The sequence below is a fragment of the Megachile rotundata genome, chromosome 6 (genome assembly GCF_050947335.1).
Source record: "Megachile rotundata isolate GNS110a chromosome 6, iyMegRotu1, whole genome shotgun sequence".
In the NCBI taxonomy this organism is placed as follows: Eukaryota; Metazoa; Arthropoda; class Insecta; order Hymenoptera; family Megachilidae; genus Megachile; species Megachile rotundata.
In genome coordinates this window covers 4,527,322-4,541,139 of record NC_134988.1, presented here as the reverse complement: position 1 = coordinate 4,541,139, position 13,818 = coordinate 4,527,322, and the positions used below count along the sequence as shown (strand labels likewise).

At 33.3% G+C, this 13,818-nt stretch overlaps 1 protein-coding gene across 6 annotated transcripts in view; it reads left to right on the top strand.

Moving 5' to 3' along the window:
* Nucleotides 1–13,818, top strand: part of wge (BAH domain and coiled-coil containing protein winged eye) — a 339,615-nt gene that overhangs the window by 302,869 nt on the left and 22,928 nt on the right. For 4 of the 6 annotated variants that reach the window (XM_076532773.1, XM_076532774.1, XM_076532772.1 and 1 more), the window contains 2 exons: nucleotides 3,004–3,158; nucleotides 6,714–7,493. In XM_076532773.1, coding sequence (XP_076388888.1) covers nucleotides 3,004–3,158; nucleotides 6,714–7,493 — 935 coding nt within the window. The remainder of the gene's footprint in view (nucleotides 1–3,003; nucleotides 3,159–6,713; nucleotides 7,494–13,818) is intronic. The other 2 variants (XM_076532771.1, XM_076532775.1) reach the window with 1 other exon arrangement.

Sequence of the window (13,818 nt, the reverse complement as noted above, 5' to 3'; positions counted from 1 at the left end):
GACATTTTTAGAATTTCAAGCCTTAGAACTCCCAAGAATTGCAAGACTCAAGATTTTTTTGATTTCCAAGTGTTTTAGAGCCTTCAAAGTTATCAAGAATTGGAAGACTTAAGTTTTTAAAGACTTTTGGAATTCGACTTTGAGGAATTTAAGATTTTAAGACTTTTAAGATTTATAAATTTTATGACCTTCAAGACCTATAAAACTTTCAGGACGTTTACTTCAGACTTTTAAGAACTTTAAAATTGATAAAAATTCGATGACCTTCAAGACTTTTAAAACTTACAGGACTTTTAAGAGTTTAAAACTTTTAAGAGTTTAAGACTTTTAAGACTTTTAGAATTTATTTATAAAAATGATATGACCTTCAAGACTTAAAACTTACAAGACTTTCGAAACTTTAAGGAGTTTTAACTGTTTTGGACTTTTTAGACTTTCAAAAATTATAAAGATTCGATGACCTACAAGACTTTTAATACTTAAAGGACTTTCAAGGCTTAAGACTTTTAACACTAGATTTACGGAACCCGTCAAAATGGCGGATAATAGGTCTATTTTAGATGACAGAATTTGTTAACAAAATTTTTGTAAAAATGTCAACTTTCATCAACTTTCAGCAAGAGAATCAATGTTTTAGACAGTTCACATATCATCTACAATTTATTTATTTTTCTACTTTAGGTAAATTTAAATAAAAGTGACCATCAAACGTCCGTAAATCTAGTGTTAAGACTTTTACGACTTTTAAGAATTATGAATCTTTAAGATTTTTAAGATTTTTAAGACTTTCAAGAATTTAAGATGTATAAGACTTTTAAGAATTTAATATTTTTAAGATTATTAAGACTTTTAAGACTTTTAAGACTTTCAAGAATTTAAGCCATTTAAGACTTTCAAGATTATTATTAAACTTAAGATTTTTAAGAATTTCAATGTTCTTAAAACATTATAGACTTTTAAAAATTTTTGAACTTTTAAGACTTTCAAGATTTCTCAGACATTTCAGAGTTTTTGGACTATCAAGACATTGGTCACTGTTATTATCTTTAAGACTATTAAGACTCAGGATTTTGCGAACATTTCAAACTTTTGGACTATCAAGACATTCATCATTGTTATTATTTTCAAGACATTTAAAGCTTTTAAGACTTTGAAGATTTTGCGGACATTTCAGACATATCGGGCCATCAAGACATTCATCATTGCCATCTGCAAGACTTTTACGATTTTTAAGACTTTCAAGATTTTGCAGACATTTCAGACTTTTTAGAGTATCTAGACATTCGTCATTTTTATCACCTTCAAGACTTTTAAGACCCTTAGGACTATCAAGATTTTGCAGACATTATAGACTTCTTGGACTATCAAGACATTCATCACTGTTATTATTTACAAGACATTTAAAACTTTAAAGACCTTCAAGATTTTGCGGACATTTCAGACATATTGAACTATGAAGACATTCATCACTGTTATTATTTTCAAGACATTTAAAACTTTTAAGACCTTCAAGATTTTGCGGACATTTCAGACATATTGGACTATGAAGACATTCGTCACTGTTATCATCTTTAAGATTATTAAGACATTCAAGATTTTGCAAATATATCAGACGTTTAGGAATATCAAGACATTTGTCATTGTTATAATCTTCAAGACACTTAAAACTTTTAAAATGTTCAAGATTTTGCAGACATATCAAACTTTTTGGACTATCAAGACATTCATCACTGTTATTATTTTCAAGACATTTAAAACTTTTAAGACCTTCAAGATTTTGCGGACATTTCAGACATATTGGACTATGAAGACATTCGTCACTGTTATCATCTTTAAGATTATTAAGACATTCAAGATTTTGCAAATATATCAGACTTTTAGGAATATCAAGACATTTGTCATTGTTATAATCTTCAAGACACTTAAAACTTTTAAAACGTTCAAGATTTTGCAGACATATCAAACTTTTTGGACTATCAAGACATTCATCACTGTTATTATTTTCAAGACATTTAAAACTTTTAAGACCTTCAAGATTTTGCGGACATTTCAGACATATTGGAGTATGAAGACATTCGTCACTGTTATCATCTTTAAGATTATTAAGACATTCAAGATATTGCAAATATATCAGACTTTTAGGAATATCAAGACATTTGTCATTGTTATAACCTTCAAGACACTTAAAACTTTTAAAACGTTCAAGATTTTGCAGACATATCAAACTTTTTAGGGTATCAAGACATTTTTATCACCTTCAAGACTTTTAAGACACTTAGGACTACCAAAATTTTGTAGACATTTCAGATTTTTGGACTATCAGGACATTCGCCACTTTTATCATCTTTAAGACATTTAAGACTTTCAAGATTCTGCAAATATTTAAGACTGTTTGAACTATAAAAACATTCATCACTGTCATCTTCAAGACCTTAACTTTAAGACTTTCAAGATTTTGCAGACATATCAGACTTTTTAGGCTATCAAGACATTCATCCTTGCAATTACTTTCAAGACTTTTAAGACTCTTATGACTAGGAAGATATTGCAGACATTTCAGATTTTTTGGACTATCAGCACCTTCGCCACTTTTATCATCTTTAAGACTCTTAAGATTTCCAAGATTTTGCAGACATTTCAGACATATCGGACTGTCAAGATATTTGTCAAGACATTTGTCACTATCATCCTCAGGACCTTTAAGGCTCTTGACACTTCCAAGATTTTCAGGAAATTTACAATTCACAAGACTCTTAATCTTGCAAGAGTATCAAGACTTTTGGATACCGAAAGGACCACTTTAAAACTTTTTAAGACCATATCAACCCAAAAATAGAGTCAAAGCAATTGAAAAACCTGCCATGCCTGACTTGAAAATTTGCGAATAAGCATCTTGACGTCCCACTATTATGGCGATTAACAATTAAACCGAAATCTGCGTACAGCAAGTTAGACTCGACGAGAATGATTCTTTCGATGATACTGAAATACTAAATCCTGCAGCGTCTACGGAGTCAACGAAGGCGTTGCAGACTGTGACTTCGATGACCGGCACCCTAGTTCCAGATGCGCCCCTAGTGACAACGCTGCACTATTATCCCCACACGCCCGCACTGGTCCAAATCAGCCAGGCTGAACCGACGCACTGCAGATCACAGGTAAGTTGATTTTTCGAGCTTTTCGTTTCGCTGCTGTTTGTCAAACTGTCCCTGGAAGGGGACGGTAAACTCTGGCTAATTATTCGGAGCCCTGGGCGCGGTCTAACCATTCGCATAATCGCATATTGTGTATTAATCATGCGCGAACCTATTTGCACCGCTATCTGCATAGATATTACTAACTACGGCTGGTCAAATTAGTGTGCTCAAGTTTCATGTTTTATAATGTTGGGCGATGCAATGGAGCTGATATTTTTATTGTGGTTACGAGTATTTTTATTGCGGTATGAGTATATTGTTTTGAATACGTGACGTATGGTAGGAATAATTGTATAAATGTGGTATAAAAATATTATATGAGAGTGCAATATATTATATTACAAAAATATTATACACTAGTCAAAAGAATTAAGGGAACAGAAAAATTCCTTAAATTTTTAGGTCATATTCAAATTGCTCTGCCTCTTTTCGACCCTTTATCTTAAAAATTTTTTGGGCCTTTTATCACTAATGAAACATACAAAAAATCGCGATGGAAAAATTTTAGAATTTTTTTCTTTCTTTTAAGGTTTGTATAGACATAGGAAAATTTTTTTGATTAATGCCACTTCTAGTCTGCTGTTCCCTGTTCCTTCCCCTATAATTTGCACATCTATGAAGCTCGTTTCGATGATCGGTCGCAAAGTTATGAGCTACCAAAGCCGAAATAACGCTTTTTCCTTTGATAGTCATTATCTCATGAACCCACCCATCGAACAAAAATTGTAAGGACGGTTCCAGAAAGCGAAGAATGTACCCTTTATGATGGGTATATCAGTTTTTGATTAAATGTCTTTCTTTGATGCGTAATATTGATGTAAAGAAACGTGAAAAGATGGTGTTTTTGTCTCAAATTACAAAAGTTACGGTATCTTTGTAAATAGGTATCGCAATCATTATGCCTAGGTTTTTTTTTAAAGCTCATAGTGTCCAGAAAAAGTATGCGAAGTTTCAAATGGCTCCGATTCTTTGTTCCCTATGGCCCGATGGTTCAAACTTTGAAATTTGTACGAAAAGAGTTAAGGAAACGTCATTACTGTTCCGATCCGTGACTAATCCATTTCTTGGGTAAAAAAGTTTGTGTCTCTACATTTGCCAGTACTATTGATGAATTAAATATGAAATATTGTAACCAATATATTTGTACATTTGGGAATTTGGGAATTTGAGAAATTGAGAATTTGAGAATTTGAGAATTTGAGAATTTGAGAATTTGAAAATTTGAGAGATTAGGGACTTGAGAATTGGAGAACTTGGGAATTCAGAAATTTAGAAATTTGAGGATTTGGGAATTTGAGAGTTTGAAGTTTTGAGCATTGGAGAATTTCGAAATTTGGGAAGGTGAGAATTTGAGAATTTGGGAATTTGAGAATTTGAGAATTCGAAAATTTAAGAATTTGAGAATTTGAGAATTGAAAAATTTGGGAATTTCGAAATTTGGAAATTGGAGAATTTGAAAATTTGAGAGATTAGGGACTTGAGAATTGGAGAATTTGGGAATTCAGAAATTTGGAAATTTGAGAATTTGGGAATTTGGGAATTTGAGAGTTTGAGAATTTGAGAATTTAAGGATTTGAGATTTGGGGAATTTAAGAATTTGGATATTTCAGAATTTGAAATCTTGAGAATTTTGAAATTTGAGAATTTAAGTATTTTTAATAAAAATTTCTCAAATACAATAATTTGGCCACTCACCGTACAAGTCAATGTATTCAATCTGCAAAGATTAGTAACGTTACACAATTTTTATTCTTCCACGATTTATTCCTCAAGGTGTTTCCTTGTTTACGCCGCGCTTGAAACGTTACATTAATTCAAGAGCATTAAATTGTTAGCCGGATAAGAGCTTAAAGTCTTGTTCGTTTACAAGAAAGCACGTTAATTCTCTGTATATAGTTTTAGTGCTTTTTCCTTTTTCGTTAAAGTATACAGTCTTTTCATACTTCCAAAGAGCTTTACCACCGTGGACTACAATTGACTCCCTCCTTTCATTTCCTGCTTCTCTTTTGCTCCCTGTAATTTCTCTCTCGTTTTCACTATCGAATGTTTTTATTTTCTTTCGACTGCTTCAATGTTGCTTTCCCTTTATAGGCCAGTGATCATCGTGATTTTGTTTCCGTAAGCTTCTTTGCAGCGAGTTTTCAGTCAGCTGCAATTTTTGCTCGATTATCGATAACCGAACGCGACTCCTCTTTTTCCTTCATGTTTTTATTCGGTGAAAAAACTTGGGAATATTACTTTCTTGATTTAGGACAGTTGCTTGCTCAAAATTAGTTTGTTTATTACTTTGATAAAATTTGGCAATTTATTTTTATTATTATATTCACTATTTTTAATTTTATTGTCCTTTTTTTATTATTTTTATAATTTTATTTTTACTATTATTATTTTTATTATTTTTGTTTCTACAATTATTATTTTTATTACTGTTACTTTTAGTATTATTCTTTTTGTTACAAGTAAATCAATTAATTTATTTAAAATTAATTTCCACTGATTTTCATTCATAGCATTTTTTCATTGAATTATAAATGTCATAGAGAAAGTATGTACAGAATTATTTACATCATATTTTTACTTAATTTTTTCATAAAATTGCATCCATGTCATTCAAACATAATTATAAATAATTTGATACCTACTTCCACGATGCAGATTATTACAATAATTTTATTGAGATTAATCTACTAAATTTCAATTTATAATTTACTAGATATATTTACAACTACAATTACGACGATCACTGTCTTTCTTTTGGTATTATAATTTTGTTTAACACAGAATCCATTAGTACATGTGCTTAAAGCTTTGTACAACGAATAAACAGCAGCTATTGCTTGCATTAGGGCAGATTTTAATAAAGTTGGACAAAGTAGCTGCACTCAATTAAAATAGTATTTTTATAATGACAGATATTGAAACAATACAGTAATAAAACTATCATATGGTGGGAAAATATTTAAATTTAAAATATATTTGAAGAAAAAGGATATGTGGACATATAAATCAAATAGATGTCTTTTACTTACAAAAACGTGTATCCGAATATTAATACATTGTTGAATTATCAATTCTGTGTTATATTTTGACGAGTCTGATCTCTGACGCACACAGTTCAAATATAATAAACTCACTCAAACTTTAAACTCTTTCCAATCTTAAATTACAATTTGCATAGTTGAGGATCACTAAATAAATTAAAATAACATATCAATTTCCTATACTTTCAATATTAACATCATACACCAGTAATAGCAAATACTGACAATAGTAATAGCAAATACTGACAATAGTAATAGCAAATACTGACAATTGTAACAGCAAATACTCAATGCTGACTGCATTCGACAAATCGTACGGCACGGATTAAAGCGATCACAGTAGACCTACAAATCGATCACTACAGCGATCAGTCACGTGTCACAGAGTAATCAGAACGGTTTTAGTCCAACTTTATCGAAATCTGCCGTCGCTTAACACGCCAAGACACTTGATCGTCGAATATCCTGCGCGTAGCAGCGAAATTCGTTTCTGTTGAAGGCTACATCCCCCGTGTCGTGTCTGACACCACCGCCGGAAATGCCGACGATCCACGCGATCGAGCCACCGGAAGTGGCGCCAATGGTGGGCGTGCAAGACGCCTCGAACCAAACGGACGCACCCGAGTCGGAGGACCAAGATGCTGGACCGGAACCATGCGTGAAACACGAGCAAAATCCGAACACCTGTCAGCTGCAGGGCTCCAATAACCTGACGACGACCACCACGAACCTGACGAATCTGACGAACTTCGAGATCGTCGCTGCCTCCCCGGAGAAGGTGTGTAACGTGGTGCGAATAACCACAACCACGACCACAGTGAACCCGGCGGTCTGCAGCATCGTGGGCAAGGTCGACAAGGCTGAGAACACGGTCATCAACATGGCCGATTGTCCAAAATATTCGATCACGAAGGAGTGCAGGAGCGTCACGTCCATCGATAGAACCATAGAGCACGTGGTCGCCAGGCAAATGGACAGAGAATACGAGGAGAAGATTCGCGTTGACGAGGAGGACGACGAATCGATCGTCGAGGACAGGCTGTCGCGTAGAGATTTGAAGAGCGGACCAAGGATCATCGAAATTACAGAGGAAAATTGCGACAGTTTTCATGAGAATTTGGAGTTCTTCGGACGGAGGAGGGACCACTCCAGGGATAGGTCCATGGATCGACAAAAGGAGAGGAAGAGGTACTACGCCGCGGAGTTTACTGACAGGGAGCAAAATGGCGAGATTGAGCCTAAGGAGAATTGCGAGGTAAGCGTACTTCTTTTTAACCTTTCGGATTACAGTAAGTGGATATATTAACTCTTTGAATATCAAGTGCTTTTCAACACTATTATATTGAACACATTTTCTAACACTGTAACTGGGGGTTTTGATACTTTGATACTACTTGACGAAAGTAATTTAACGATTAGATTTATTTTAGCAATAACTCTTGTACGCAACAAACTAGCGCAGTGCCTAAGATATATTTTAATAGAATATTATAAAATAGGTACAGTAGGTGACAGTACTGGCATTTATGCGCAGTAAATTTAAAATTGTTTTACGAGCGTCTGCTCCGACAGAAATATCTGGACTAGAATTACGCAATATTTTTTAATGAAATACTTTTGTAGTCTATTGAATCGATGTGCGATGCCCTCGTGAATTTTGGTAATTCTTTTTAATTAATTTGGCATGAGCATACAGAAATTGACGTTCGAACTGAATGACCATTAAAAAAGTAAAATTCTGACCAGATTACTGTTCACGCGCAATGCTATTATATACTTGTCAAATTTGACAAGACTTCTCTTAATTGTTATATACGAAAGTTGGAGGGTGAGAAATGTCGAACGTTTTCAACAACGTTCCTGATCGAGCGATCGGTAGAAGAGCAGTAAAATAATAAATAGTACAGTTTCGCCAACTAAACGGCTACTTCACGAATAGCTTGAACCAAATACCATAGCTGAATGGAACAGTTTCTGCAGGGAAGAAAGCTTTAATATATTTAATATATTGCGAATAAAGTTGTAAATCAATAACGCGACGTATGGTGTGTTGATACTGGTTTGGGTCATATTTTGCCGATTACGCTGTTAACAAGTACTTTGCTAAAAATTCATCGATGTAACACATTGTACTGACATAATTCATGGTTTCCACTTTGGTTTTTACAATTCTCGGTGATTTGTGTAGGAATAAATGAAAATTGATTGATAGCAGTTCTTTCAACATTGGATTTACGGAACTCGTCAAAATGACAGATCATAAATTTCTTGCTTTAAATTACAGAAATTGTTAAGAAGCTTTTTGTTGAGAAAAGTACATTGACTTTTGTCGAGATAAAAAATCATTTAATGAGATAGTTTCTGTTTCATCAATTTATTTAGTTTGCTACTTTATTTTCCAGTTAAATGAATAAGTAGTCCGTAAATCATGTGTTGAACAACTTGGAAGATTTGACTTCGTGTTTTGCGGAATATTTGTTTAGAAAGTATACAAGCGACTTGAATGAACACATCGTTTGATGAATAGTCTGTTAGATATCGTTATACAATATAAGTAAACTAAATAAATGCAAGTACATTGATGTAGCGGTGATACGTATTTTATTGATTTGAAGATCGTTGAAGTCCGAACGTCAATTTTTATTATTTTTCCTTTTCTGTGCACGTTGTAACAAATTATACGAAAAAGATCATCAGAATTCATGAGAGCGCCACATATTGGTCGATTAACCTTCGTAAATTGCAAAAATAATATACAAAGTTCAACATTTCGATTAACGTGCAAAGTACTTTCAAAATTTGTATGTTCAAACTTAGGTAATACTTGTATTAATTAAATGGAAGTGTGAATCATAAATAAATTTTACTGATTCTCGAAGAAGTTTATTAAAATCTGCATAAAAGCGGTCCATGTTCTTCTGAAAAATGTTCATATTAATTAATAGTGTAAATAAGATAAAAACAATAAAAATATGCAGTAAAAAATAATAAAAATAGAGATCTTTGTAGAAATTATATTTAATTACAGTTTCCAAAAAAGAAATACTCTGAGATGAAAACATTACACAAATATTAATGTTTTTATTTCTCGCATGAATGCAATAAAAGTTCAATTATTTGCATGCATATTTTTTCATATTATTGGTAGTAACTCCCAATGGAGTGTACAATGGAAAAATATAAAAATCGAATAACGAACGAAATGAACGAGGCAAAGTGGTCCAGTTGTTAAAACAAAAATATTAGTTAAATTAATATAAAACGAATTTACTGGCTTTTATTTTAATGTTTAATATTTTTATGATATTAACGTCATTGGTTTCAGTGAAGATTTACAAAGCAACATGTATTTTGTTATTTTTTCCTTTTTTAGTTGAATTGTTTCCATTCAATGCAGTATTGTTTCGATTAATTTATAATTTATATTTACTGTTAATCTTTAGCGGTCAGACTGTATCAGGTTAGTACAGATTGATAAGAATAACAGGCCTGACACACTGGGACGTTTAGGACCCCGGCTACTAAAAATGTTTCTTAGAAAAAATTTACTCATTATTTTAACTTGAAAAAAAAAATTAGAAATAATCTTTGAAAATTTGTTTAACATATTTCACAATTGATTTCAGTACATTTAAACGTTGAATATAAAAAAAAATTCAGAAACGTGAAAAAATTGAAAAATGATTTTCACAGAAAAATTTAACCCTTTCGCTTCGGCTATCCAGTCCGCCGAAGTACTGTAACTGAACGGAAGTGAGTGCCGTGAATACGTGCAGTACGCGTTGTTGCTGTATATACGTTTTCCTGAGTCTTAAATGACTATTTTGCTGAATAAAGCAAAAATTTGCTACAATATAATGAGTATAATTTAGATCTTTGATATGAAAGATTTATAACGTACAATTATAACTTTTATAACTTATAAACATTTATAACATACAAAGCTACAGTATTTTACAATATTTACTATATTTACAATATTTTAATTATGAATTAATTATGATGCGCAAATAAGTTAATATATTAATGTGAAATGATTAATAGTATAAGCATGTATGATTAATTTTGTTAAACGACACTCGTACCCACAAATCATATTGTGCGCGCCGCTTATAAGCGGCGCTCGAAACGAAAGAGTTAAAACTGTTTTCGATTTTAATATAAAGAGTTAACATTTTAACTGAATATTTTTCAGATATAATAGTTTGTAGCGAAAAATAGTAAAAATACTGGGGTTTCAAAAATATTATTTATTTGGATTTTCAGGATATAAAGTGGCTAAAATTGAAGAAAACTTGGCCGAGATCGTTTCATACCGCAGTGTGACTATTAAGGGTTAAATATGATCGTCATATAACAGTGATATGTCCACATAAATATTGTGGAAAATTGCTGTACTAGAATGTTGCCTGTTTTAACGATTTGTTTAATATACAACTTATTGAATAAATTTTATATCGAAAAATTGATATATCTACGTACAATTTCTAATAGAGACGATTATTTATTTAAATTGTTTAAAAAGGTAAAAGTATATAATAATTAAACTTGTGATGTTTATTGGTAAGAAATAAGAACGTATTTTACCGTAAAAGAAATAAAAACAATTCACTCTTGATGTATTACTGGCCGTTAGTAACGCATCACTCAATAAGTCTCCGGTCTAACTAAGAAAAACAAATTTTTTTTTAGAAATTCCACTTTAATCATCAATATACCTTCCTTCCAGGGTGATACATTGATTCCAACGCTCCTCTGACTTTTCAATTCCCTTTATATTAAACGATTTGTCTTTGCCCCCAAAATAAGCTTCAGTTTCCGCAATCACTTCTTCATTTGAGCCAAATTTCTTTACCTGGAGCATTTTTTTCATATCTGCAAAAAGCTAGTAGTCGCTGGGTTCCAAATCTGGGGAGTACGGTGTATCAGAACAATTCAATTTTTATGACGGTGAAAACGCACAAATTTATTTCGATTATCGTATAACAAACGTATTATAATTAAGTCCAGTAGCGAGTGATAGACAAAGCAATTTGACGATTTACGATATTAAATCAAGTATCCGTATTACAATCAAGTAACGAAATAGTTGGTCAAGCTATCAAAGTCGTTGCACAATGTCAAAATGTGAAGTCCGCAACGACAACTACGAAGTAAACGCGTAATGACGAATACGAAGTAAATACCGTAGTGACAAAATATAAAGTGAAGTGCGGGCCCCGGTGCCCTCGCTTATTTTATATATTTCACTTCCCTACGACGTCTCCTAGCAACCACCCGATTTCTTCGAAATCTTCCACGTGCCCTCCGTCGACCTTGGCTTCGCGGTCATCCCTCTGCGACCGGACCGCCGAACTTCGCGATGCCGCCCGCCCTTTCCGGCCGAGCCGCCGCGCCGTGGCGCCGATACCGATATCGCGTCGGCACTTGCCGGTACCCGCCATCAAATGGAGCGGTCCGCACCTTGGTGCGCGTTTCTGGAAAATTACGCATCAGGAGACGTCGCCGAGGAGTGTCTTTCTTTCCTGCCGAAGTGCGCACCAGGGTTCGCCGGCATTTCGCGGTGGATCAAATACTTATTAATTGGCGTTTTACTTGGAATTTCAGAGCATGTGCCACGTGCCACTTTTGCCACGTGCCATTTGTCACGTGCACCACGTACGTGTACATTTCTTAGGAAAATTAATTATTTGTCGTCTTCGAGTGCGACCGATCCCGCAGACAGCTAGCCGGAGCGCGGGGCAAGCAAGCTCGCTCCCGCCCGGGTTCTCACCTCTCCCGAGCGGAGTGGCCCTCGGTGTTTTGATGAGCACCACCACTCCCGGGCGGATTGGTTACCCCCGGTGCTACGATGGTGTTATTCATGCCGAGACACTCATGGTGTTCGACGAATACGGCCACAGGTTTCCCCGTGCACGTAGGGCTTCGAGGCATGGAAACTCGCCATGCCTGCTGCTTTTGAGCAGTCGCCCCTGAAAACCCCGCTAAAGTTATATTTTTTCTATACTTTTAAATTTTCATTTTTGCTCTGAAATGCCTCGTTTAGTTAGTTCTATCCGTAACATACCGTGTGAGGGGAAACAATTCAAAACGTAATTCATTCAATTGAACCATCGTGTTCATCGACTTGTGACACGGCGCATTGCCTTCGTGAAACAGCAAACGCGGCATCCACTTTGAAAGCAATTTGCATATGCCCAAATTTTCATGCAAAATTGTGAAGACACTACCTTCTGATGTTTTCAAGGCATCAGCTATCTCACACAACTTAAGTTTACGGCCCTTTAAAACTATTTTATGGACATTTTTTATATTTTCCGGAACGACTGCTGATTTTGGGCAACCAGAGCGTTCAGCATCATCGGTGCTTGCATGACCGCGTTTAAATTTAGCATACCAGTCAATGATAGTCGATTTCCCTAGTGCAGAGTCCCTATAATGCTTATCAAGTCACTTCTTGGCTTCAACAGTATTTTTTCCGATAAAAAAACAGTGTTTAATCAACACACGAAATTCCTTTCTATCCATTGTCTTCAAAATTACGAAACTGGGGGTACTAAAATGACTGTAACTTCTAAACTATTGGTCAGAATACCATGAAATTTTGGCACGTACTGTTTGAAGGTTAGTATTATTCGAAAATAACGTGGGTCTGTCACCAGTGTCGCCATATATGTGTCAGACCAGGGACTTATTGAGTGATGTGTTATTTGGATATATGTAAAATTTGAGATGAATTCAAAAAAGAGTTATGAAATTATTGGATAATTCGAAATTATACTATTTTATAGTTAAAATTTATGGACCATATAAGAGATATCGTAGTATTAATGATATAAGCAGAAAATACATTATTTTACATACAAAAAGAAGTTAAAAATATAAAACAAGTTTTTATATTTCTTAAACTATTCAAATTTTTATTTCTATTGGTATTTTGTTGTACTTTGTTCTTTTTTTACACTGGGTGTTAACAGTTTTTTATATATTTGTAGCGAAATATGTTTACAATAAAAAAATTCAACAATCTCGATAATCTTATTGTTAATTGGACAATTAGCCAATGTTACAGATTAGTTAATTCAATTATTTGTGTCGCCAAAGTTATTATTTTTTATTGTGTTGGTACAATAAAAAAATAACAAAGATGCAACAGAATAAATTTATGACGTTATACATTGGAGTTGTAATATCATGAAAAATAGTAATCAATAATATATTTTACATAATATAAATTTATAATATATATTTATGTACAATATTATATTATATTTATATATATGACATATACATTTCATAATATACTTTTTCATTTACATTTCATAAAGACATTCTGAAATATTTGACGATCAAAATTTTTCTAAAAAGAAAGAATGAATAAACAAATTTCATCGTTCATAAAATTATTGAAAACATATATTACTTTTTGCAATTGCAATTTTTTCTTCTGCTTTTTAAAAATATTAACTTGCAGCTTTCCATAATTTATTTTTATACTATTTTCTAAATGGAAACTGTTTTTTTTATTATTAATAATATGCTTTTTCTCATAATTGGAAAATATGCAACAGAGAGTTAAT